This window comes from Phalacrocorax aristotelis, chromosome 7 (assembly GCF_949628215.1).
Source record: "Phalacrocorax aristotelis chromosome 7, bGulAri2.1, whole genome shotgun sequence".
Taxonomy (NCBI): Eukaryota; Metazoa; Chordata; class Aves; order Suliformes; family Phalacrocoracidae; genus Phalacrocorax; species Phalacrocorax aristotelis.
The window spans coordinates 45,486,794-45,514,406 of record NC_134282.1 but is presented as its reverse complement, the minus strand read 5'-3'; the positions used below and the strand labels follow the sequence as shown (position 1 = coordinate 45,514,406).

At 39.8% G+C, this 27,613-nt stretch overlaps 1 protein-coding gene across 1 annotated transcript; it reads right to left on the bottom strand.

Annotated features, from left to right (window-relative positions):
* Positions 1-221: 221 nt before the first annotated feature.
* Positions 222-25,591, bottom strand: TMC3 (transmembrane channel like 3). The gene is made up of 22 exons (XM_075100515.1): positions 23,146-25,591; positions 21,751-21,894; positions 19,787-19,862; positions 16,707-16,788; positions 15,909-16,015; positions 14,795-14,893; positions 14,560-14,702; positions 12,979-13,126; positions 11,993-12,036; positions 11,687-11,834; positions 10,768-10,877; positions 10,537-10,615; positions 9,850-10,095; positions 8,130-8,258; positions 7,387-7,454; positions 7,018-7,146; positions 6,106-6,216; positions 5,510-5,635; positions 4,258-4,336; positions 4,018-4,060; positions 2,633-2,930; positions 222-1,892 (listed from the first exon to the last, which is right to left on the bottom strand). The coding sequence occupies exons 1-22, from the start codon at positions 23,253-23,255 to the stop codon at positions 1,058-1,060; spliced, it is 3,354 nt and encodes a 1,117-aa protein (XP_074956616.1). The 5' UTR covers positions 23,256-25,591; the 3' UTR covers positions 222-1,057.
* Positions 25,592-27,613: the final 2,022 nt, after the last annotated feature.

The window sequence follows — 27,613 nt, the reverse complement described above, 5'->3', positions numbered from 1 at the left end:
AGGGCAGAGGCTCAGCTGTTCCCTTACCTACAGATGGATGAGCCTGCTCACCCACCTACAGCGCGGCCACGGTGCGGCCGTGGCGGAGGGCCGGTGGCACACGGCACACACCCCAGCAAGGCCTGGGGCGGCCAGCGAGGCACGGCGGGAGGTGTCCGTCCTCCGGCCAGCCTTTGGCGGCGCGGCACGGCTTGGTGGGACCGAGTGGAAGGAGACAGCGTGGTTCTGGCTGAAGGCCAACGGTTCTTTTAACCCGGTGTAATACAAACGGCATGAAAAAAAGAACAATCTTCAGCATCTAAAGATGGTGTAAAATTCCAATGGTGTGCAAAGAACAGGAGACAATTAAATTATGAGTAATGAAACAAATTTTTAAAAGGCTGCGGACAGAAAGTTTTCCACAGTCTTGCAGTGAAACTTACAGCTGGCTGGGCTGAGCAGTCTCACCAGAAGATTAATTGAAGACCTAGGATTTCATCTAGAAGACTATTGCTACGATCAAATAACGTGGTTGCCCATGCAGTACGCTCCAGAGAATGTCTGTATTCTCTGTAATAAACCTATTGCTGGTTTGTTTGAGCTATACTGTATTCAAACTAGGCATGTCAATATATAATAATTTATACTGTAGATAGCAACTCTATTTGTAGAAAGTTGATTTACTGTTGAGTTTACTCAGTGGAAGCGTCTTTAGCTGTGGCTATGTCAAAGAGAGCCTCATCTGACAGGGTTTGTACTGGTTTAATTAAAGTGCCCCAAGTACATAGCTTTTGATTTTCCAGTAGGTGGGGTTTTTGTTTTTTTTTTAACAACATAACAGTAAGTAATAAATTGTAATAATTTTTTTCTTCCAAATTTTGCAACATGTCAGGTGTGATATTTAAAGCGAGGTACAGTTAACAGTAAACACAAGGCCAACTGTGCTTTTCCCACCTTGAACGGCTGTATACACTGCTGTTGCAAAGACAATATCATAGTTATTCCGACAGACCTCAAACAGCAAGCACAACAAATGCATGTACACTTGTTCAAAACACAAAAGGGCTAGGGCACTTTCTCAGACATTTGAGCATACCAGTTCATTAGGCTCAGACATATTTAGATCAACGCTGTTTTTTGATTTCTTTTTGGTGAGTTTTGTCCCAGGTTTCGGATACTTTTCCTTGCTATGAATGACCTGGATATACTGGTCATTGCTGCTGTTCTGCGGATCACTGCTGGATTCGATGGAATCGGATTCAGTTAGAGATTGCTCCATCTTTTGCTTTGATTTTGGTTTCACACGTGGCTCAGCATAGTTCAGGTGCACTTTCTTGTAGGCATACGGAGGCCTGTCCAGGTCCAGCTCAAAACCATCATCCCAGGATTTGTAATGCACTCTGGCTAGATCCTTGCTCATAAGGATGTGGCCATCAGCACGTTCCCCAATGTAAAATCGTGGTGCTGGGCGAAGATCAGACAGCGAGCGAGGGCGATGGGATCTGTTCATTAATTCTCTCCCAAGTTCCTCTTCATCATCCTCATCTTCACTGGGGTGAGGGGAATACATCTGGTGCGGTGCTCGAATCACATATCTTCTGACATTGCGTGGATACAACTCAATAACGTCTCCTGGTTCATCCTTTCTGATGTGCCTTTGGAGTCGGGAGGCAGAACGGAGCGATTTTTTGCGGGACTCATTCTCATTAACAAGAAAATACCTGGTAGCGTATGGTCTGCGTCCCACAAAACCAGGAGCCCCTGCCCCAAGAGCATCCGGATTTACCTGCCGAATGCCTTTTCTGAAGAGAGGCTCAGAATGAACATCTTCAGCATGCTTTTTGAAAATCACTGGTGTGTACGGCTTTGTTTTACAGAGCTCACTTGCACTCCCATGCACAAGGCTTGGGTACCTTTAGGAAGGAAAAGGAAAGGAAGGAAATGTTGAGATACACACTTATCTGTCAATGTAATTAAAATGTATAAAAAAATTAATTGCTCTGGAAGTCAAACACTAGGTTGTAAGGGTGGAGATTACAAAATCTCCATTGTTCCAGATTTTAGGACCAGTTTGAGAAACAGCCTAGAAATTAGGAGATCTATTTGTCTTCCCTGGGAAAAGGCAGCAGACAATCAACCTCTCAAGTTACATTCCCGTTCTGTTTTCTTATTTTTCTGAGAACTGTTTAAAAATGCTCTTTATCTGATCACCTGGAAAAAAACCAACATGCAGCTTAAAGCATCAGTCTGCTGATGTCCAAAACTGGTTGTCCTACAACTAGACCTGCACAGGCATCCTGCAGAATTGCTTCACTCTTACTGTGTCTGTCTCGTTCATGCAAACAGTATCCTGCACAAACTTAGTTATATGCCTGAGGGGAAGCTTAGTGTTTCCCTTTGCTTAAGGTGTGTGTATACTCTATCAACTACATTATTTCAAAGGTTTTATAATCCCATCTCAATTATGGGAGAGTTAAGGGGGTAGTGTTACCATCAATCTGAATGGTACCCATGAATGAATCTGCTTTTAAAAAAATTCCTCAGCTGTGTTACTGCACCAGACAATCTGAATACACAGCTATTTTGTAAATAAACAAAGGTATGTCATGAAGCTGCTGGAAGAAATGCCATTTCAAAATCAAAGAAGTCTTGCCTGTTTGTGATATGATCGTTTCTTGGTTTCTGTACACTTGATACTGAGGGAGCTGGTGTTAAAGAAGTTGAAGTTGTGGGAGTTGCATTGATGGGTCTTGCAACATCAGTTGAGGGCACAGTCTGGGGCACAGACTGGGAAATGGTTTGTATCCTGGTGCCTTTGCTCACAGGAGATTCAAAGTTCAAGACACTGCCATTCTTTCGGGGAGTTGAGGACCGAACAGAAGACTCCTGGCTGTTAATATCACTTTCTTGCTCTGGTCTCTTGTCATTCCCATCCAGATTTTGGATTCTGGCTAGAAAACAAAAATTGTTACAGGAACTGTTCAGGTCTCTAAATTCAGAAGCTGCTGTGTAAATGCAGTGGTGCAATTCACCCTTCAGTCAGGGGATCCAATGCTAACAGAACCCCACTATGTTCAGAAAAAAGAAACTGGTGTCACACTGGGAGACATGGTGATAAGGGGGTGGTTCGGCATACTATGGTACATGGCAGGTGTAATATTGGGGAACACAGGAAAAACACTGGACGTTGCACTGTAGGATTCCAAAATGGGCAACAAGCCGCCATCTCTTTTCAAGAGCTCTGGTTTAGTTCACAATGTACACCACTTCCAATGTGAAGGTGGCCAAATTCAGCAAACTGGCTCCAGTGACTGTGCTGGTCACAGCCAAAAGCTGAATTTTGTTTCTGTAACAAAGGAAATCCAACTAGGACACATGCCTCATTGCCCTTAATAGTCACTCCTGATCACTATATTGTTATACATCAGGTATTTCACCATTTATGTTTGCTGGAGAGCTACAAGGGGGTCACGGTAGCATTAAGATCTAGCCATGAGGCTGCTGAATCATGTCTTCTCTTTGGCTTGGCAAATTTGTACTTGTTCCTTTCACTGAGAGGTATTAGAAGGACAGCATCCTTTCTGTGGTTTCTTGTTGCTAAAAACTGAGAAGTGGAAGGCGCGGGTTCAGATTTCCTCAGGCACAGTAGACAATTAAGTCTGAAATCTTTTAATTGCTGATGCAATATTCAGCCATTCCCTTCCTCCTCTTCTGCCTACTAGCCTCTGAATTTTATGCAAGGTGTGGCATGATTTGGATCATCAGAGATGCCTCCCACATTCTGCCCTGTTCGTGGTAAAAGCAGGAAAATACCCGGTCCAAAGATGCAAACAGGATTTTGGTATAAACTACACACCTTGTCTTTCAGTGCTGCCAAGATTAAGTCAAGCTGAGGTCAAAAACCATCTAAAAGGACGGCTCTACAGTGAATACAGTTTTTAAAATATAGTTGACCTTCTCTATCTGTATGAGAAATCAAAACGGTTTTGCATCCAGATACTTTATTAGCAGTGGCATTTCTAAAGCTCACCAACTTACCAACTGCCATCTGAACCACCTTTTTCTTATCTTCAGTTCTTTCCTAAAATACATTCAGAAGAATGAGAAGCAGTAAATTATTATGGATTGGAGAGTAAATCCATAGCTGTGTAAGGATGAAAAATGCGGGATTGGTTTTACATTGTGAAACACTGAAAGTGACTTTAGAGATTTAATTAGGCTAGTACTTTATTGAAGACCTAGCAAATCGCATGTAAAAATGCTTTGCGCTGTACTTACTGTTTGGATCTTCATTCTCAGTTGATTGTTGGTGAATTTTAATGATCTTGCAATACTTTGTAGGTAATAGATTAGCATGCTAGAAGTGAAAGAGGTGATTATGAGTCACTTCAAACATTCTTGACTGTTTTCTCTTTGAGGGTTTATAGGTCATCAAAATGATGTACAGGTTCAGCTGCTGCTTTGTAGCATTTCCTTTATACCATGATAATGGATCACAGCCTTCTTTCAAGCAAACATACATGAAAGAAAGAAGCAACACTGAGAACAGATTTAACAGCCGTTCTAATTGTGCCTGTGTTTTTTGTAGGTCTTTTCATTGCGCATGTAGCCCTGGGTGCCATTCTAGCTTTTTTTTTTTCTTTAAATTCTGGACACACTCAAAACAAAAATTTTGATAAATATTTTCTCCTCTTTTTTCCCAGTCCAGGGTTACAGAGCAGAGTCACCAGAATTACAGCTGAGTTTGCACACTCATACCAATGTAATTTTGTTGACTGACTGGAAGAACACCTTGTTTACACTGGCACAGCCGAGATCAGATCTGGCCTGACATAATGAATTACACTGGCTTTCAGATGAAGTAAAGTCTTGTAGCTAGACTTCATACCACAAACATTTACATATGTGCTTAGCCATCAGTTTGAAGCGGTCAATAGATCTACTTAAATTTGCAAATATGTTCACATTTACATGACTGGGACCTCAGAGAAAAATGTTACAAATCGGAAGTAGTGCTTCAGTCTTTTTGATTTGTCTGAGAAGCCCGCTGGTGGGACAAACTCTGCATTTGTCTGTAGTTTACAGGGAAAAAAAATCATAAAAAGGTACATGAAAGGCGAATGATACTTCATAGATGCAAAGTTAATTTCAAACAGCTCAAAGTAAATATTAATTCCCAGCTGTGAACAATTATTTAGAATCTAGAGTAAGAAAGGACTTCCACTGGAAAGTCTGCAGCGAGTTATATTACATTAACACTTAAGAGCAGACCTTCATAATTGATTTATCTTATCAGAAATCAGGGTGACTGAGTATCTTCTTTAAATGATAGACTGAACCCTGTTCACAGTCATAAACTGAACTAATGACCATGAGGAAATGGAAAATTAATTTCTGATGAGCTTTTGAGAGGGAAGAAGGATCTTAAAACTTCCTGGAACCAGCAGGACTGCAAGCCTTGGCACAATATATGAACTTGCTGGTATTAATACAGTCAGTTTAGCCTGACTGTGAAAACCAAAGTACTTACAATAAAAGTAGGAGTGCGGGGAGGACAACCACAGGACTGCTGATGTAAGTAATCACTGTGTTGAACCATGTGGGAAAATCATTCTGAATTGTTTCAGAAACAATATCATATATTTTTTCTTGTCCACTATAAGAAGGGAAAAAATCCCAGGTAAAATTAAGCTGTAAGAAATCCTAGGTACATCAGTTTGTTAAGCAGTGCTGCACTGAATAAACAAGGAGTTTCATCCAAACTAAAGATAAAAGCAACTTGTTCATTATTTGCTTTTTACCAATTTTTCCAAAGCACAAAACATTGGCCAGTCTTGGAGGGTGCTTGAATTGAGACTCAAGATGGTGATGATGTGTGCTAGGTTGCTCAGTGGCACATTACATTACGGAAACATAACTGAACCATGTACATAAAGCAAAATATTGAGCCTCACTCAAAACATATTCACCTAGTTAAATCTTAAACTGGAAAACACTGGCAGCAGAAAAACATTGTCCTATCAACTTTTGGTTTTTTTATTCGCTAATTTGGGTATTACTGAACCTGATGAATTTGAGAGGGTGACACAAAATCTTTGCAGTTTTCATTAGTCCATTATAACTTACCTGAAGGGACCACAGCTTAAAGATGGCTTATATCGGGCAATAGCAAAAATTGTTGGTAACATGCATAAGAACAACATGAAGAGCAACATGGCCAAGTAGAAATTGTTGGATCTGCAAGAAGGTGTAACGTGTTTCAGATTAGACTAATCAGAGAGTAAAACAGAGGCAACATAAAAGGTGCAAATCTGTATCTACCTAACAAGTGCAAGATTTACAATTCTGAAAGATCAAAAACATTCTGCTATGATTAGAAAGCCTGAACAGAGCCAGTTTAAACAGACTCTTAATGATCAAAACACTATTTGCACTGCTTTCCAGATACCACTGCTGACAGAGAACGGTTGATAGTACCCTTCCATAAAAACCAACGTTACAACCGGCTGTGTTGGGGGAGAAAAAGAACAGTGGCAGAAGTTGATTCATCTTCAAAACGTGTTAGAAATAATCGATTCTTAAGGAATAAAGATGCCCTAAATTATTTCAGTTTGGAGCAAACAGTTAAGATATTAATTATGATAGAAGAAAGATGGGGAAATCTGTTGTGCAATGTAACAGGCAAAAGCGGATACTTCCTAGCTTTCAAAGAAACATCAAGAAATAGGACTTGAAACAGTTAACACGTAGGTTATTGTGCTCGATCAGATTTGTATGGAAATAAAGCATTTATGTTAGGCCACATATATTGGTCTAGGAATATTCCCTGACATGTTTTTCAGTTCATGCATGCCTTTAACTACCCTGCTTTTCTAACCCTCCAGTTTCTCAGTAACTGTTTTTTTCATGGACCATCACTGTCAAATCTGACTGTCAACTTCCAGAGCTAAGATCTGTCATTTAGTTCCTATGCACAGAAGACATTTCCATTGCCTGCATTTGATTTATTCTTTGTCATTTGTTCTTGTTTTGACTAACCGAGATGCTCTGAAAACCTGCTGATGTGGTACATTACATGTTAACACAGCCCAGCTCCTCAGGTACATGAGTCCAATCAACTTGAGAACATTGAATGCTGGTAAGCAAGGTGAAAAGAAAGCTCCCATCCTGGAAAAATAGTACCATGTCAGTGCTTAGTGTTGCCAGAAGCAATTTTAATAGCAAAAGAACATATGAAAAAAACCCAGGTAAAAAACAGCTCACTATCAACAGGTGATCTTTTATCATAATAAAGTATAAAAGACTGAATTACCAATATCCTACTCAAACAGGTTTCATTGGAAATCATCAGATTGACTTAGTCATCAGCCAACAAAGGAGAAGAAAGATCACTTTTGGACTACATACCAGATCATTCCTTGGTTGTAGACCAAATGCAACACATTCTCTGCAATTTTGAATTCTCCATATTCTGGCTACAAGAAACACAGTGTAGGATGAATACCTTGTCTTTATCTTTTTTTTCCAGAACATTTGTTAGAAACATTTGACTGAACCAGTTGGCAGACAGCACATAGCCTGAAACATCCAGATCAAATACCAACTTTTGACAGACAGTGGGAACACAATAAAACTCACTCTGCAGCAGGGGATTAAATAAACTAATTCCTTTCTAGTTTACTTCACTTCTTTAGTTAAGGACAAAGAACAGTCCACCGACTTTCACGCCAACAGCTTCTTGCTAACCAAATATTACCGTCATTTTTCTGAAAGGGCTATATGGTTTTGATTATTTTTTCTTGGACCACTATCTACATTATGGATCAATGTTACAGCTACAGAAAAGAGGATGTGGGGAGCAAGTCTATGCTCTCTGTCTCATCTCTGACTCTGGGACTGCTCCATGATCTCATTTCGGGAAAGACAAAATTTCTGTATACCATGGCCATGGGAGTAGGCTTGAAAAAACATCCAACCTCAGCATTTACCCTGTGCCTTCCAATTTAGACTCAGTGTGAGCTGTGCCACTGTAGATGTGTGCTATCAAGAAATTATTTATCTGTTGAAAGGCTTTAAGGACGTTCAGTACTAAGGGAAGGAGCCTACCCATCTTCTGCATCTTAGTTTGATGAAATGAAGACTGTACTTACAAACTTGCTTTCTAGATCCCAGCACCAGCAATCACTTAAGTATCGAACACACAGTCCACGGAAGAAATCGATTAGCAAGATGCTTGCGACTGTGAAAATCATGTCGATAATTGAAAGTTTTAGCATCTCCTGAAATACATATTGTTCACACATACTGAGTCACTCTGGAAGCAAATGGAGTGCATGTGGTTCTTTTGCATTTTTACTCATATTTTGGCTCAAATTTAGTATCCTGATAAAATACAATTTGAATATATAAATTATTACATTTTAAGCTTTTCCTGTTTGATTTTTCCCTTGTCTTTGTTCTAGCAGAAAGAACAAATATAATCAAGCTTCCAGTGCGCCCTCTATTGCTTGCAGCAATAAAACTCTGGTCATGACGGCTTCAAGCTTTCTTTTTAATGACTGTTCTGAAAATTTATCTAGATAAACTGAAACAGGTTGGTTTTTCTATTATACCCAATCCTTTTTATACCAACTGTTGTAATACATTCTTGCTAAGTGCTTCGCAATGAGAAATGCTTATTATTCATACAAAACTAAAACCCAATGGCAGTAGGATCATCAAGCCATAAGAGACCTATTTAGTGCTTAAAAATGAATGGGGTTAATCCTATATTTAACTGAGCTTTAAAAAAGTGCAATTAAATAGAAAAGGTTCAATTCCAAACGTCTCTAGCCCATTCTGGGGAAAAACCAAACAATCAAAAAACCCACGAACACTGATTCTAAACATTTCCTGATGACCGTGAATAGGGAGGGTGCATACAAGGGTAGAAGTCAGGCTAAAAAACCTAGAAGGGGTCATTTGCTCCAGATGATCAAACAAGACCTTTAATATTTCTCACTCTGGAATAAGGTGCTCAGCAAGTCAGAAGCAGGCTAGCATCATGTCTCACCACTAGATCAAGCGCAACACTGACAGAGGCTAAAGTATATTGGGATCAAAGGGTGTCTTTTGGATTTTGTGTGGTTAAAATTTCTCTCTGTATGTGTTAGTGCCACTGCTAGTCACTCAAAGCAAAAGCTACAAATGATGTACACTTCACATGTAGGGAAGCAAAAAGTGTCATATTAAGTGTGCAGATTTTCTGCAGCCTAACTGTGGGACCATGCGTACATGCTGCTGCCACCCAGCTGGCTCCATTCTTACAAACTGACAGTATTTTGAAACCTTTTGTTGTCCTCTTTCTGAAGAAGTGAAGAACACTTGATTCTCTAGCAATTTACCAAAGCAGAATGAATAGAGACTTCAGAGATACCGTACAAATGACCAAGAGCAAAATCTCATGCTTGGCTGAGGTCTGCATCTATCAGGCAGCAATCTGAATCTGCACAGGGTGCACGTTACTGCATATACATTTTCATAGTTGTGTTTCTCTGTATGAGTTTAATAGGATGCATCCTATTAAAATTGGATCTGTATCACACATCTGTGGAGATCTGCCTGTGCAGAGCTGAAGACAGAGACCACAGTCTGGCAAAAGAACATTTGTACAACACTAAACACATTGTAGATACTGAACAAGAAACAAAGCTTGCATTTGTGGCCACATCATTTTGTGTAGTCTTTACTTTTTCTACAGAACCCTTAGCTAAATTCTAGAATTTATTAAAAAAAAAAAAGCTCTAAAACTGAACACAGCACAACATGTTTTAATTTTTTGTCAAATGTATTTTAGGAATAAGTTGATGACATAGTAAAACAATTACATACTTGACCAACATACGTCTCCCAGCACTGATCCTGGGGGTTCTGGGTGTTGTAGTTAAAGGCAGCTGATTTGTTAACCAGTGAGTCAGAGACCATCAAGCCTGGAGTGCGACCGTCTTCCAATGTGACCATGTTGTTTCTCTTAATTTGTACATCAGGAATAGTTGTAGATATATTGTCTTCTTTAGAAAGAGTTCTGGTTGTTGAGAAGGCGGTAGAATTACTTGCATTGTTGTTAACATCAGAGTCCTGAAATAATAAATGTACTGAAAGCTACTTTTTCAACTGTGCATACATGCAGATGTCAGTACCTTCTACAACACACACACACAGGGGCATTCTTTCATGTATTTTCAAGCAGCAGCTAGGTGACTGTTAAGCAGCTGTCAGTGTACACAGTCGGTGGAACTTATAAGGACAGTACTGAAAGATGATTTTACGATTTTAGGTAGCTGGAAATATTTGACCTAAAGTGATTGCTTTCAATCAAACTGATCCAGTTATCCTAAAAAACTACAAGTAATTGTAAATCAACATTATGAACTAAACTTTACAATCCTATCAAACTGTAATATGTTTTAATCAATTTCAAACAAATTTTCATCTGCCTTCATATATATCATAATAAATGGAATTCTATCTATAAAGTCTACTAGCTCTACACATCAGAACACATCAAGTTAAACTTACGGTGACGCTCATACTGTCCACTTTATCCAGGAGAGCAATGATTAAACTGTATAGGTTTCCCAGGTATAGAACAAGAACCCTGAAAACAGGAAGATATGGGTTATTGGCATTGATAACCCATTGACTTCTCGTATATTCTCTGGTTTATCTGGACTAAAATGTGACCAGAACACATCTCTCCTCTTCCTCTCTTTCTCCCCACATGTTTTCTATCCTGCATAATGCCCATACCTGGCAAGCTGGAAGCGAAGAGTGGTTCTTGGATGATACATCTCCAGAGCTGCCACAAGTTCAAAGGCCGAGGGTGCAATCATTGTGATCAGTGACACAACTACGCTTACCTACAGAATGGAAAGACGCAACACTTTTGTAGCTTTTCATATAGATCTTCTGTGGTACCTTGCGTACTGTTTGAAATACTGCTGATGCACATGCTTTGGTGATGGCTTTTCTTGGAGGAGGTGCTTTAAGAAGTTATTATTAACGTTAGTGATAACAGTAGTTATGATCCAAAATTATAGATCTGGAATACCACTCAGGAAATCTTTACTCCAAATATTGTAGCTTTAAAGTTTCTACTTTATTAAGTAAAATATAAACTTAACATGTGGGAGATATGAAGATAGCATTTTCCTCCAAAATAGATGAGTAGCTTCTCCATACCTACTCACTTCCTACTCTCGGTATCCACCTGTTCCTCTGAATGGAAATATTCACAGAACATTCAGTATCCCCCAGCTGAGATCAATGGCTATTGTCAAAGCCGGTTCCTTTCTAGTCCACTGGCCCAGTGTTTGCTCAGCTCAATCATGTGCACAGAAGTAGATTTGTAAGTGACAGGAGAGTTTATGCTTTGTCCGCACAAAATAGGGCCCAGCTAGAACTGCGGTCTCTGTGAAATGAGGACCAGCAGCATCCCTCTGCCCACTTCAGCTCTGCTAACACCTTGCTGCAGAGCAGAGGGAGCAAGTGTGCAAAGACAGATCCAGGTAACCACCACTCTGCCCTTTCATTCCGTGTTTCGCCTGGCTAATCTCTTGCAATTTACACCTCAGTGCACTCTCTTGCACCTCAGTGGACGCTATTGCTGCAGAGAGCCCTGAGACGACGAACCTGCTTCTAACACAGAGGTGGCATAAAGACAGCGTACCTCATTTTTTTCCCAAAGAGTCAATTCCTTTTTGGTACGCTCTAACCTTTGGGATCGATCCACGACAAAGTATATGATGTAAATACTTCCAGCAAGTGAGAGAAGCACAAGGATGTTTGCAATAATTCTTAAGCTTATAGTCACTGCCCTAGGGAAAGAAAAAAGACACCACCAATACAGTAGGTTGTCTTATGACACCAGGGGTCTTTTCTAACATGGTTTTTAGAGGTATGAGACAAGCAGATTAGCACTGCTATCTGCATTGAAACAGTGCTTTGAAAAGCATCTCTGATCTTATATACATACAAGTTTTTGCTTTTCTTCTTTTCCTGCTCTTCCAATATAGCTTCCTTGAAAGAAACACAGCATTATCATTTTAATACTGTTCAGCAAAAATAATGCACATATCTTTATCAGAAGGTATCAAGTATACTAATAAAAAACTTCACATCCTGGAAATGCAAGCAGATGAATACCCCTCTGTCCTGCCTAGCTTTTTAGGAGTGATAAGTGAGCTTAAATAGTGAAGGAGATTTCTGAGAAACAAATACACTGGAATCAAATACTTGTGCACTTTTAGTCATGCATGTTCAATGGGGTACAACCAGAGGTTTACACTACCAGATCTTTTTGCAGGACATGCCTGTAGGATCCACGTGTCAGTAATATGATACAGAACTGCCAACAGTTATCCTCAGTCATTGAAATAATGAAATGTCATAGCTTATTAATTTATCCTTGACACAGTTTGAAGAAATTTTGTTCAATGACTTAATGACAGGACATCAAATTTGGGAAATAAATTACTTTTCATGAAAACCACATCTGTTCTTAAATTTTAAATGGAAAACATCTATATTTAAAGTCATTTTCTAATATTGAGAGAGCTGTAAGATGTCCCTGGACCGTTTGTTATGGAAAGATTAAATAAATGTGTGTTTTCACGTTGTTAACACAAATTTTGAATTTTATTCTGTTCCTCAGTGAAATTGCATCTCAAGCAAATTTGTTTCTAGTTATTTAACTTCTTGCCACACATACAGTGGCATTAAATAAAACTCTTCTGAAGAAGAACTCAATGGCCTTGCTGGGACAGAATGACAGTGTCAGCAAGTACAATGTGCCTGCAATACCACACAGAGATGCGATACCAGCCCTCCCCTAGGCAAACAGATTCTATAAATGAATACCAAAAAACAATAGGAAATGCAAGGGAATGAGAGGAAAGACTTATCCAGCATACATATTAATAAACAAATCAACTCCAAATAATTCGAAGGTCAATTGCTCACCCTAATGCTATTCACTATGGCAGCAGCTTTGCTCTCCGCAGCCTCGGGGTTTCCTATTAAATAGTCCCAAGCACAGAACAGTCGCCAACAGAAAGTGTAATTTTCATCAGAAGCGCTTGCTAAACTCATTCTTGAGTTCTTTGCCATTCTGCAAGAAAATAACAAATATTCAAGTGTTGTTAATGTGTGAAAATGAATATGAAGGAAATCATTGGTTTGGTTCATAATTTTCAGATGTCTACGCCTTTAGAACTACCAAAAGTTTGCAGCAATTAGTGTCACTGTTGGCAGCTTTCTGAGGAAAATAAAACAGGTGGGGTTCAGAGCATGAACTTGACTTTTGTTCTAGTGCAGAACTGACTCATTGTGGAAAGGCATTTTCCTGTTTACATGCTTTATAGCTGACAAATAAAGCAAAGAGATCGCACTAGAGCCGTGGACTTAGACGCATTTCGGTTTTACAATCTCCAGGTAGGATCCAGCTGGAAGGTACTATCAACTAAGATCACTATTACTGTGATTACAAGCTAGTTTGGCAAAACTAGTACTCGTGCACAAGATCTGTATGTTTTCTGTGTTGTTTTCACCCTCAAAATATATGTTATTGTCAAATAGAAACCCAGTGCCGTTTTGCAGACCTTGGGAAAAAGAAAGAAAACCCCACCTACTCATCTCAGATAGGCAAGGTGGCAGAATATTGCAAAGTATAAACAATGAAATGAAGATTAATAGCTTACGAAAGAAAGGGCATCCAAATAGACAGTGTTAAAAGGGGAACTGTAAGCAGCTAAGCAAAGAGTCAGTGAGCAAAGCCAGAAGGAGAAGAGGTAATCATATCCAGAAACTGCAGATGTGTAGATCAGTGTCAAACATCAGTGACCCTTGGCACAAACCAGCAGGTAGAATAAAAATAAATGAAAAGAGAAGGTTTGGCTTCAAACTGAAAGTTATTACAGGCATCACTATAAATGTCCCTGGACTCCACTGTTCCGGAAATAGGTATCCAGAAGGGAAGGGAAAGCAAATCAGGAGAAGGTAGAGTGACCTTGTCCCTCTCCAACCACTGCACATTCCTGGATTTATGGTCAGTGCTAGCAGTCTCGCTCTCTCTGCTAAGTAACTCCTACTCCTTGTCATTCAAAGCAAAGGAATTATGCTCACATTCGAATGGGACACCACATACCAGCTGAAACAATGCAAATGGTATTATACTGGGATGGAATTTTTATATTCGTATTTCAATAGATGGGAATACTTAAAGTTCTGTCATAGCAGTATTTATACCAGAAGAGAGGAAAACAGAAAGCACTTCCATGAGTGTTGGCCCTTACACTATACAAACACAAAGCACGTGGATAATTTTCTGTTTTATAGACTGGGAAACTGAAGAGAGAGCAAAGATAAATGACAGCAAGATAAAGAGCAAGTTAGAATTAAACTTAGTCTGCCTCCCTAATATTAGCATACTTGAACAGATTAATAGAACTATGCAGAATAAACACAGAGGAAATGGAATAGATACACCACTAACGATTGCCTGAACACACAAGCTTATGAACACCAATAAATGGGAAGTCTTACTTTTTTAAGAGAATGATGAAGCTGTAAGCAAACACTGCCATTCCAACAAGGAAGTAGGCAAGAGGCAGCCGATATCCAGCTTTCCCAATCTTTCTGTCACGACCGTAGTAGCCATAAAACAAAACAGAGTACTGGAGGTAACCCTGCAAAGACCAGAGCCTGTAAGTAAGAGCAGTAACTACTGATTACAACAGAACAGCGATATTGAAACAATAAAGAGTGTTTTTAGTCTTGCCCCTAGTGACCAGATGGTGTCCAGGTCCTGAGCAGATGCAATATGCTCTTTGGGAATGGTCTTGCTGACAGTGCTGCCAAACGGTGCTCCGGCCAGTAGCTGGGAAAGAGAGAGAAGGTCTCAGAAGCTGCGCGAGCCCGGCTGGCCTGGGGCTGCACAGCAGAACCCACCAAGGGCTGCCCGCAGGGACGATACTAGCAGGATAGCGAGTATTGGGTCATTCCTCATCCTAAACTAGAAACTCTGTGAGAAATCCTGCATTCATTTTCCACTAAACCAGATGGGGTTTTTTTGCTCTCTGTGGTCTGCCTATGAGGAAATTTAGTGCTCTGTAGATGTCTTTTGAGAAATGAAAAGAGAGATCAACTGAAGCCATTAAAAAACTAGAATAAAAGGTTATGTTTTATTTACTTTAAGCATTTTGAAATTAAATATAACTGTGTTTGATTTCAAAATGGTGTTTCAAGATTAAATCACTTTTTTTAAAGTAAAAGATGAAAGTGAATACCTTATTTTGGTTTACTTTTGTGGTTTTTTTGGGGGTACTTACCTTTTTTTTTTATTTATTTTACCCAGTGAGAAGAAAAATCAGATAATCCCACAGTTTCTGATAATGTTAGTAAAGCATAGGTTAGGTGAGGCAAAATAATATTTATCAATAATTTTAAAAAGGTAAGAAATAGCCTTACTTGCATACAAGAACTAAACAAAATAGTGGCTGTTCAGAACTTCTAGAGAATTATTTCTAACGGACAATAATCCAGAGTCTGGAGAGGGATGCTATGTTTTTCTGCCTGTAAATGACATTAACAGGACTTGAGCATACTCAGCACCAACTACAGCTTTTAGGATTTGGTTCTCTATTTTAGTAATCAGATACAAACATATTCTGTAAAAGCATTAGTACCTTGTTGACAAAATACCGTCTCTAACAGTAATAGCAAAAATCTCTTCTCCTTTGGCAGAAAAAATACCTCTTAATAATGGAATTTATTTTAAACATTTAAGTTTCAATTGTACATTTCAAATTGATGTATGCCTTTAAAAGTGGCATTTGTTTAATTCAGCAAGTGCAACAGTAAGCATTTTTCTGTAAATATTAACATGTTCTTACCTCTGGTAAGACTACAAATGCTCCTGTCATTATCGTAAGTACAATATTGATTCCAAATAGCCATCTCAAGAATATGAAGTAAGAGGCAACTCCAGACCCAAAATGACCTTAAACCACAGAAAACAGTTTTCTGAGCTACACAGTCTATAAAAGCTCATATAATTTATTCATGAGGTATTATTTGAATAATAAAACAAAAGAAAAACCTTTCTTATTCATGCAGGATGTACAGCAAAATAGAGAAAATGTTAACGTGCCCACGAGAAAAAATATAATTCCAACACAAACTGTTGGGGAAGTCTCATGATTACCAGCAGTATTTACACAAGAAGCTTCTATGTTGGGTGATGTCATACATCCGTTTGCCTTTGCCACTGAAGCACAGGGTATGACCTGGCTGCTGATGTAATGTTAAGGGCAGCTTTAATTCAATTCAAAGAGTCAAGAGCTGGTGACGCAGGTTACAACACTTAACCCTGGGCAGATCTGGGGATGTTGGCCCGCTGGACTGTGATAAACTATAACCAAATCTTGCTGCATTTTCAGAACCACAGTGGGGCAAATTTGACTTTTTAAAAGTCACTCCCTGCTAAGACCATAAATGAGAACTGTACAGTGTCTCAGGGACCAGGAAAAGAAGAAAAAGCAAAGTTTTAAATGAAAACATCACTGCTGAAAGTTTGCATTTAATGCTTTCTCCCAAACACTATTTAAGTTGGTAAATTTAAACATAAATACTAAGACCCAACTTTTTAGCAAGTGCTTTAGTGTTCAATACCATTAAATCTTTATACTTACTCTCAATTTTCTTTATTCTCATTTCCCAAGGAATAAAGATTACCACAAAATTATACGCAAGTCGAATAAACTTCCTCCAAAGCTGAGAAAAAAACAGAGAAATGAGAAATATGACACTTCTGCATGTAAAAAGTAAAAATAGAAATGCAGAGTATTTTGCTCATGTCTCGTTCATCTTATATCACAAAAATATTACAAATGTTAATTACTAAAATCTTAGAGCATGTCTGTGGGTAAGGTGGGTAAAGCAAACCACGGTGAGGTTTAGAAACACACAAAACATGGGGACGCAGGGGTCCTTGACCCTGTTTACCAGCCAAATGCCAACAAAGACAAGACAGAGTGCTCTTTAGACACCTCTGTGGGTATAGTCAGGAGCCACCAATCTGCAGTTTTTACACACAAAGACTGTGAGGAACCAACAGAAGGAAGCCAACGGGCACCATTCCCTGTCACCTTCTCCATGGTTGGAGGCTGCAGAGGGAAGGAACTGCAAAGAAGGGCCAGGCAGCAGCTCCAGGCAGCAGAAGGCATCCAAGCCGGGTGCTGCCAGGATGCCTAGCCTCTGTGTAATTTATGAGGGAATCCCTCTGCACTACACATAATAAATTTGATTTCTAAGGCAGACAAATGAACAGACAACTAACATCAAATTCAAGAGAAAGATAACGTCAGTTTTTCTGAGAGGAAAAATAAGGTTTGATATTCAGCAGCAGCAAATTCAACTGCTACATTCTCAGCCCTGTGTATTGCAGCTGACACCTGCAGAAAACCTGTGGTTATATTTTGTAGAGTATTTAATCTCCATTTTTGCATGGTCAGAGGAAAGCGTCTTCCTGCACACAGTAGGGTGTGCATACACACGTGGGAGAAGAAACAATATCTGCGTGTGCAAAACTGAATGTGGTTTTTTGTTTGTTGAATTAGAGCTACAACTTTACAGTATCAATAGAAAAATAATATTTGTGTATCATGCATTATAAAGTATTTTAGTACAGCTAGATATTTAAACAAATCTCTATATTTAATCAGCAGCAGTGTCAATATTGTATCAGGTAATCTAATCTCCTTAAAACCAAAGAGAAGTAAATAACATTTTAATTACTGAATATATCATCAATCTCTTTAGCTGAAGGTAATTAATTTTTAGTGTGGCATGGTTATTTTATTGCACGAACGGTAAGTATTTTAATTAAAGAGACTGTAGATGCTGTGAATCGCATGGGAATTGGTGGGATTGCTACTTTCAATACAAAACAGGGTTCACAAGGATGAGAATGGAATCTAGCAGCTTGTGTCAGTTGTACTGCAGATTTATAAAGTACACAAAGCTTTCCATGAGGGAGTAGTATTTGTTAAAATTATAATTAGATAGCTATCACCTCTTTTCCTGCCTACTGTGTACCTGAACAGATAATTTATACTTTTAGAATCCAGACTATGGGCATCTGGCATTAATTGCAAATGTAAAAAAAATACAATGCAAATATTAAAAAAATGACATGAAAAGGAAAAATGCTTTCAGTGTCAAAACAGTATAAGGTATTTTAACTTCAAATTTCATAAATAATAGCATGAATGGATTGCCCAATTATGAACAGTTTGTATTTTGCCAATTTAAAAAACTTATTTAAAAATTTATACACTTACAGCTGCATTTTGTTCTTAGCGCATGTTCAACCACTGAGTTCTTAATTTTTATGATGTAGTGCTTGTTTTGCTGTGCTACAATTTTTGCCTCCTTTGTCACCATACCATTTTCTGAGAAAAGATGTGAAGATAAAGCCCTTCCAGTTAGAAAAAAAAAAAAAAAAAGGCAGCTCATTCTGTTGCATTTGCTGAATTTAGCCTTGATGTAAAGGCTATATTCCCTAATTTGTGCTAGGAGGAAAGAATACAGTTCCCCTGCAGAAAGTGAGTGGTGCTAATTAACTGCTGAATTATATCCCTGTGCTGAATATTTTTCAAGAAAATACATACAATAGAGACAATTAGATTAGATACGAACTTCTAATCATTGTGATCTCTAAGATAAAAAGGGGAAAAGATACAAAAAGGGGAATATAAACAAGTAATGAACCCAATCTCTGATTTACTGACATGTATTGCAGACCCTTAGCTCATACTCCTCTTTCTAGGTGACATCCTAGTTCTGCTCAGGTCAAAAGCAAAAAACAGTATTTATTTTAATGGTGTCCTGCTTCCACTGCATTTGCCACACACATAAAGGCAGAACAAGGCAAAATTACTCTTTCCTACCTTTGAAAGTAGTACTTTCAACCTTTGCTGTGGGCCAGCATAACAGAACGGATATGTATGTGGCCTTTCACTTTTTCATGTGAATAAAGTACACTGTGTTCCATTTTACTGTTACAATCCTGCCTTTCTGAATTAAGATAAGTTACTCATTAAAAGTCTACTCGTTATGATGACAAAAATATTCTTGACTGCCTAGATGACTAAAGATCTCTCCTCTGTTAGTTGCATATTAGGGACAATTTCCTACATGTTATTAATTTCCAGCAACTAGGGCCAGGGTATATTTTCAGTGGTGTAAAAAGAATTTTAATCTAATCTTAGCAAATCTATGAGTATTAGACAAGCAAAACCTTTTTTAACAGTATATTTACCATAAGCTATTGTAGGATTGTCTTCCAAACTGAAAGCTAGACACATTTTTCATATTAAGCTATTGAACTGTGGCCCCAGAGTCTGGTGAAATAGCTCTTCAGAGAGTACTGACATTGTGTTGTTGGTATCCTGTTCCCATCACCCCCTCTAGCAGACATCAGTATTTCTAGATTATTTGAGAAGGAAGCTTACACTGCGTTAATAGAAGGACATCCATCCCTCAACACATAAAATTATTCTGCAAAAACTAAATTACTAAATGCAAAATAAAAAAAAAAAAAAAAGCAAAAAAAAAAAGCAGCAGCAGCTTTTAACTCCTTTTTCCTCCCTCTACAGAGTTCCCGAGTTGGAGACCAGGACTGCATAGCAAGCGTCTGCTTCCGTGAATGAAAACTGCAGATTACTACTGGTGTAGAAAAGAGCTGTAATTTAAGAAAAAGTAGCTGTACCTCTGCACCAGCAGCTTGGTAACCTCTTGTTCTTGTGAGCCTCCCTTCATACTTCAGCACGATCTCCTTTGCCTGCCTGCACAAGAAGGTGGAATTTTATTTTACCTTGATCCAGTTACTCGAACCCCTTATTCTGCAAAAGCAACGACTACCAAAGTTGTCAAATGCTCTGAAATACTACCGTGGATTGTCTCACCATAAAATCCTTAACCAGGCAAAGCTTTTTCCTTTTCCTATTGAGGTTTTTACTGACACTTTAAAACCACTGAGAATTTTGACTGAGAGAACTCAGCATTCAAAAGCTTGCAGGGAACATTTTGTATTCCTCTAATATTTTTCTCTGTCCTTTTGATTCAAAGTCTTTCTTTTAAAATAGCACAACCTAAATGAGTGAAGTAAAAAGATCCTCATTACAGTCTGGCTAATCTTATGGGGATACTAACACCTCTTCTGCAGATATGGTGCAGCACTTCTGTAAGATACAGAGGTGCACGTTCCTCTGGTCGTACGTAGTCTTTGACCTCAGCAGGAGGTGGATGGGGACCACCAAAATCTCATCGGTAGGAGCAGGAAGGCAGCAAGTCACAGACTCTGCCTAAGAGAGAAAAATCTCTCTTTGCTCCCAAGATTACAGAACGGCTTTACTGCTGGTAGGGATTCTGTGGGTCCTCATAACTAAAACACCATCCTAGCATCATACTGGGTTTTAAGAGAAAGATGCCAGTTGAAAAGGAAAAATAAAACGCAAGCCCCAAACAGATCACACTGTGAAAGACCAGACACAATTTAGACAGATGGCCCAAAGAGTTAGGCACCTACCTTTCACTGAAATTTGGAATTATTCATATAATAATTGCAATCTTAAATTGTGAAACATGTTATTACCTGTCCCAGTTTCGGCTGAGACAGAGTTAATTTTCTTCCTAGTAGCTGGTCTAGTGCTTTGTTTTGGATTTAGTATGAGAATAATGTGGATAACACACCGATGTTTTACTTGTTGCTAAGTAGTGCTTACACCAAGTCAAGCACGTTTCAGCTTCTCATGCTTTACTGTCTGCGAATGCTGGGGGTGCACAAGAAGCTGGGAGGGGGCACGGCCGGGACAGCTGGCCCCGCTGGCCAAAGGGGTATTCCACACCATATGACGTCATGCTCAGCCTATAAACTAGTGAAAGCTGGCTGGGGGGCTGCTGCTCGGGAACTGGCTGGGCATCGGTTGGCAGGTGGCGAGCAATTGCATCATTCATCACTTATTTTGTGTATTCTTTTATAATTATTATAATTTTACCTTCCTTTTTCTGTCCCATTAAACTGTCTTTATGTCAACTCAAATCTTAGGGTTTTTTCCCCGATTCTGTCCCCCATCCCACTGTGGGGCAAGGGGCGAGCAAACAGCTGTGTGGTGTTTAGCTGCCTGCCAGGTTAAACCATGTAATTACTACACTGAACGTGCCTTTTAAACTTACAAGCGTCCAATATTTACTGCCATTTACAATATATTACCTGAAGATTGTGACCAGCTGCTGTTCTCATACTGTGCAATTGTCACATGCAATTACCTTGAAAATAGACTGTTTTTCCTTCTTGGGACAGAGTGAAACAATTTTGGTTAAAAATGTATTACTAAGCGTTATCACAGTCTTTCCTTAGACCACTGAACAGCTGACACACTGTTTTAATAGTTAATAGCCAAAGCATGATTTCTTGCTCTCTCCTCCGTACAGTGACTGTCTAAAGGGAGCCACAGGCATTCACAGGAGACAACTTCACCTGCAGACTTTCCAGCCTGAGGCTGCTGCCTTCAGCCAGCTCTCAGATCTTGTCAGAGCATCCTCGTGGCATGCTTCCCTAGCAGCTCTTAATCATTTCTGTGGGCACTCCCTCCCAGCTTACACTGAAAAACTTCCGAGGCTGGAAGCACTGTCAGTCAGTGCACCTGAGAGCTTTCGTGCAAACACCTTTACCTGAGCGCCCTCAGCTTCTGCCTCATCGGCCACGGCCGGCAGCGGATGTTGGACATAATCTCCTTCTGATACTGGATGTTCTGAAAGATCTGCTCTGGGTCATGGCTCTCAGCCTTTTCTTCACTGATATCATCTTCCGAGTTGCTGGAAGCCCAGCACACACCCCACAAGAGGAGAAACAAGACAGATTATTCCCAGACAGATTCCCCCCAGCAAACTGTTGATTTGCAGAGGATCCAACCTATCGGAGCAATGTAAGAGCAGTGAGCTAGGGAACTCACATAACTTTATTGTTTTGAAGTTGATGAATAATTCTGATGATCTCCCCATCTCCAGGATGTGCCTCTCTTCCTCCTCACCGCTTGCTGCTCAGTCATAAATTATCCCCACTCCACATCACAAGTTCCAGTCTTTCCTCTCCAAGCATTTCCAACCATACAGCTTGTACATCATGCTTGCAAGACACTCAGTGTATTTTTCTGGAATGAAGTGCTGTCTAAACATTTCCAGCAAGAGCACTTAACATTCATCAATTCACCACGGGGTGTTGGCCTTTTATTTTGATTGCAATAATGATAAAATATTTTCTTGTTATAATGGGGGGAACAGATACTTAGGACATGGTCACCCTTCATTCCTGCTCCCTGCAGAGGGGGACGGGAGTGTGGGACCCTGCCCACCATGAATTACTCATCCCTGTAAAATGATTCATGTGCTTTGATGCAGATTTCTGTGGATGATTATTAAATCATCTTTTCTGATGCTGTCATCACATTTGCTAAGCTAACGCTGTCTCAGTTCTCTGTTTGAAACAGTGTACTCTATGTGAAACAGCAGCAGTAATCATTCTTGCAGTGGCTTAGGTCTAAAAACCCATGGCGACTCTTTTCCCCTGAATGAAATGAGTATTTCTATGTGCTCGTTGGGAAAGTTCCCTGCAATTTTGCTGAAAAAGCAACACCTTTAAATCACTTAGAAATAATTCATAACGTAAACCATGCCTTGTAAAAACATTCAGAGGATGTACTTCATCAGACCACTCATCCATCAGTCCGCAGTCCTGTCCCCTCAGTCACAGGGGACATTCAAGGGAAATGTATAATTACACGGGAAAAGCATAGAGAGATTTCTTACCCTGCTATACCCTGAACTCTTTGGAGTTACACTGTTTTATGTACAGCGTTTATGTTGCAGTTTGAAACATTACTTTTGTGAAAATTAAAAAAAAAAACAAAAAGAGGTTTAAAATACATCTACATATAGAGAGAATAATGATTTTTCTCACACTCCTTTCCATGCTACCACACTCCGTCTAAATGAAAGTGAAAAGATGAGATCCCACTTCCGTGCTAGGTAAGGCAGATTTGCACTTCAGGAGAGAGGAGGGTCTCTTACCTGTGGGGCGGCTCCTGGTAGGTGTACATGCTGGCGTGTCGCTTCACCGTTCGATACTTTTTGCAGGACTTGGCAGTTTTGGCTGCAGCAGAGCCCGTTGCTGCTGCCATGGTGGCAGCTGCCGCCCGCACCAGGTGAAACTCTGCCACGCTAGAAAGAAGCCTTTAGCTCACCGGTCAGATGTCTCATAAGCAGCCAAATGTTATTAAGTAGAGAGCAGCGAGCGACTGCGAGCCCTGCTGAGTAGAGGATTGCTGCCTGCGCCTGGTGCGCCAGCTGTGGAGAGGACCTGCTGCTTGGCAGTGCCTGCATGCCTTAAAGCGGCAGTGCACAGCAGCCCCTGCCAGGGTGCTTTTAAGTGATATGGCCAGAAGCGAGGTAGGGAATGGAGTCCAAGGGTGGGCCACCTGCCGTCCGGAATCCAGAGTCAAGTTTCCCTTGTCATGGATGAGGTATTCCTTCAAAGTGCCATCGCGCTGTACTGCGCTGGCCCCTTAGGGTGATGGTTCCAATGAATGCACTGGACATACTGTTGACATATTTGCTTCACGTGCTTGGGATAATGTTATTGCTCAAGTAAGCAAGACAGTTTGCATTTTGGCCTTGACTAACAGAGAATGCTATGTCATTCTCCTGCAGGACTTCCAGAGCCTCTCCCAGAGGACAGCCCTGACAGAATGTGTGGTTGCTACTTTCCTGGGCCCTGGCCCCAACCTCTCTGCCTGACCTCCATTCGTTGTACCTAAATTTATGGCTTTTGTCTTGGAGGTAGTAAAAACACCTGCTATTCAGATGAGTACAGAATACCAAGCAATTCACTTTCTCTTGATAGTTGTAATATCTTAACTATGATCAATTCCATTAATTACTGTATCATCTTTAACATTTATAATAAGCATTGGCTAGATTATTGGCAATGATACTGGTTATTCCTCGAGCTAAAACACTGGAAAGCGTTACCGTCTGATGCTCATTTCCCATTTCTTCAGCTCTACTACTTAACTAATTTTATTGCAAAATTAATTTATTAGATACTAAAAGTATATTTAACACAGAGAATCACTTTAAAGGACAATAAATGAACTGGTGCTGTGAGCTTGAGGACCTTATAATAAATATTCTCTCTCTTACTTTTTGTATGTCCTGGGGCAAATTCTTGCACTTTTGTGCCTCGTTTTCCATCCTTAAATAAAGGTAGCATTTCTGGATTTTACAGGAATGATGCACTTAGTGCCTGTCATATGATGCTTACATATTGCTACATCATTAACTAGCATCATATGGGCATGAAATTCCTCATTCACTCAAAGCATTCATGTGCATGGTAAAACTGATAGCAAAACACCAGTTTTCAGTTTCAAATGTCTCAGCCAAAATACTGTAGCAATAGATTTGACTCAGTTTACATCTACTCAAAAAGTAATCCATCCATTTAATTCAAGATTAACTACTGGGCAACTGACATACTGTACTTGCCAGCAGTCATATTTTTATGGTGGAGAGGCCCCTGACACTATTCCTATAGTCAGCTCTAACACCACCTCTCCATCAGCATTCCTGTGATACTGGTGTTGGGTTGTTGGGACAGCACAGACTGCTCCAAGCTTTGCTGGAACCAGGGCAGCTGAAGAACTTGACACATGGTCAAGTGAATTTCCAATGCCTTTCTCCGTTGTAGAAGTTGTGGGTATTCTGGGTCACATGATTAAAACGGAGCAAAACAGACCAAAAAAACTTGATATGAATAGTTTCTACACCATAATTTGATGCTCAGAACAGGGGAGAGAAAGGAAAATTTTATGGACAGTTTTCACTTGTTCCTAATTTGGTATTTTCTCTCCTTAACAGCTCTGTGCACATTGCAGGAAGGTTTCAGTAACATAAATCAATGGTCTGTTGTAGTTAACTTTTATTTGCAGCCTCTGACAAGAACGAACATTAAGTTCTCTGTGCTAAATTTTCTGTAGAGAATAACACAGGCTGCTTTTCCCCTCTGCCCCGAGTTAATCTAAAAATACTGCCACTTGCTGAGAAATTTTACTTTTCCATGATCATGCTTCTGTCCAGTGTACAATACTTATTTAGTTAAATAATTAAAGGGCTAAGTAGTCATGAGCCTCATAATTTATACTCTGAGAGTTACTTGCATGGTTTTACAGTTTTGAAAGTGTAAGTCCACTTGATGTAATTCACTCCACACTTTTTAGATTAGAAGGAAGGACCAGCTTAAAGACAAGTCTGTATTTCCAAAATGTAGTCAATAGTAAAGCCCAGAGCCCCAGGTGTACCTTGTTTGAAGCTTCCCCAGAAATCTGGGTGTTCCATTAGCACAAGGCAGAAGAGCACCAAAATGGTAAAGAAATGAAGAAATGAGCCTAAAGCCCCTGTTCAGGGTTCAGTAAAACCAGGCAGCTGTATTCCACACCACCCTTTTCACTCTCCCTTTTGTCACATATGCATGACTTTTGAACCTAGTAAAAACCATTGGTGGAAACACCTCTTAGCCATGTTCTACTTCCTACACGGGTTTTTCCGTGAACTGAACTCGCTAGTCCCAGCGCCATTCTGAGCATCTCTTGTAGACACCCACTTTAACCACAATAGAGGCTAAAGGGTGCGGGCTCCAATTTCCAGCTTCCCAAGAAGGATGGACCATAATAATTTTACTTTTTCTGTGCTGCATTTTAGTATTTTTCATAGCGAAGTCTGTAAAATATAGACTGTTAGAGCTTTGACATATCAAACTACCTGTACCATACTTAAATCCACCAGCCTTGGAATGGCTTTCCTGTTTGGCTTCTAGATCACAGAACAGAAGAAGCACCCTACTATCCTCTCTGTGAGTCAGACCATTCATCAAGTGAAAACAAAAAGCCAAACAGAATGGATATCAGCCCAGAAATATGTCTCTACTAAAAGACTTATCACCTCTTTCCATCTGGAAAAACACACAGAGGAACTATTCTGAATTCCAGAAACACCTCTTAAGACTTTGATGCTCAGAGTATACTGCAAACATGCCCACATCACCTTTTTTGACCTGCTGCAACTTATGCTTTCCATTTTATAATTTAAAAGTGATAATATGTCAGTTCAAATATATTTCCTTGGTTGTAGTTATTTCTTTGTATCTGGACCAGTGGCATGGCATTGGGGGCCAGATTCTGCTGCCTTAGCTCGTGAGAATAAGTGCCTCTCTAGGCAGGCCATTCTACTAAAGTCCATTAGCTTATTCCAGTTATGTGCAGAAATGTTAAAATCATGTTGCAGATAAACATCTCACTAAGGAAAATTTCCATACACCCAGAAATTAGGTTTTGGCAGAGTAACACCCTGAGAACACCCTCAGAGAACATAAGCTAGATGTCCAAAAACTACATGAAAGAAACTCGACTGTTTCTCCCTCTGTATTACCATTCGTACTTCCCACTTTTCCCTGGGCTTTCGGATGCCCTAGCTTTCATGTGAAGGAACCACGCTGGAGAGATTAAGACTTAACATCATTGGTAGTTCCCAGAGGTTACTACATTCCACAGATAAAGCACCATCCTTTAATACGATGGTGGTGTAGCACTACCAAAACATTAAAATGATTTAAATAAATTTAATTAGGTAGTATATCTTAACATGTCAACAAGGAAGATTAATTTTGTTGCCATTTGTTAGAAGAAAGTCTAAAGTCTAAAAAACAAAGGGACAATTTAAGCCTGACATTTATATATCTCTAATACTGCCAGTGCTGAAATCACATACGTAATCTGGAGTAACTACCAAGCGCTAAAAGCACAACGAACAGCACGACACCCATGAATTCAGAGCCCATCTGACAGGAGAATGCAGCGTGCTTTTTAAGAGAAAATAAAAAGCAAGCCTCACGAGCTTATCCCTGAAGTTGGTGGCATCCTCCATCACCCATGACCCCTGCAACAGCCCCTTTAAAGAACTCAAGCATTAACTCAGATCACAAAGAGGGTTTTGGTTTTGCATTTCACTTCAGCAAGCAGTTTAGCAGCCAGAACACCCAGCTGCCCATTTCAATACGCTCTACTGAATCCAGAAACCTACTGAGGTTTGTTTTACTCTGAATGAATACTGCAGGGGTTACAGATTTGATTTCAGTTGCTATTAACTGGATGTAAACCAGGACATTAACCTTTTACTGCAAAACTTACAGTGGCAGTGCTGTGTGCATAATGAGAAGCCTCACATTTGATCCATGGGATCATTTTGCATTTTCAAACACTTATCCAGCAAAAAGCTGGGTTGGTGAACTCTGCCTACTGAAAATTCAGGCAGACAGTAGACTCTATTCTCCTTGCTTGTCCGTTCCCATGGACTTTCAATTTAAGTTTTACCCATCTTTCCAGCAATGTGGTTAAATTCTGGGGCCTTTTCAAGATCTCTCTGCTTGGGAGGTTCACAACAGTGCTGATCCCGGTTCCAAGGTGAAAATTCAGAAAGGACTGAA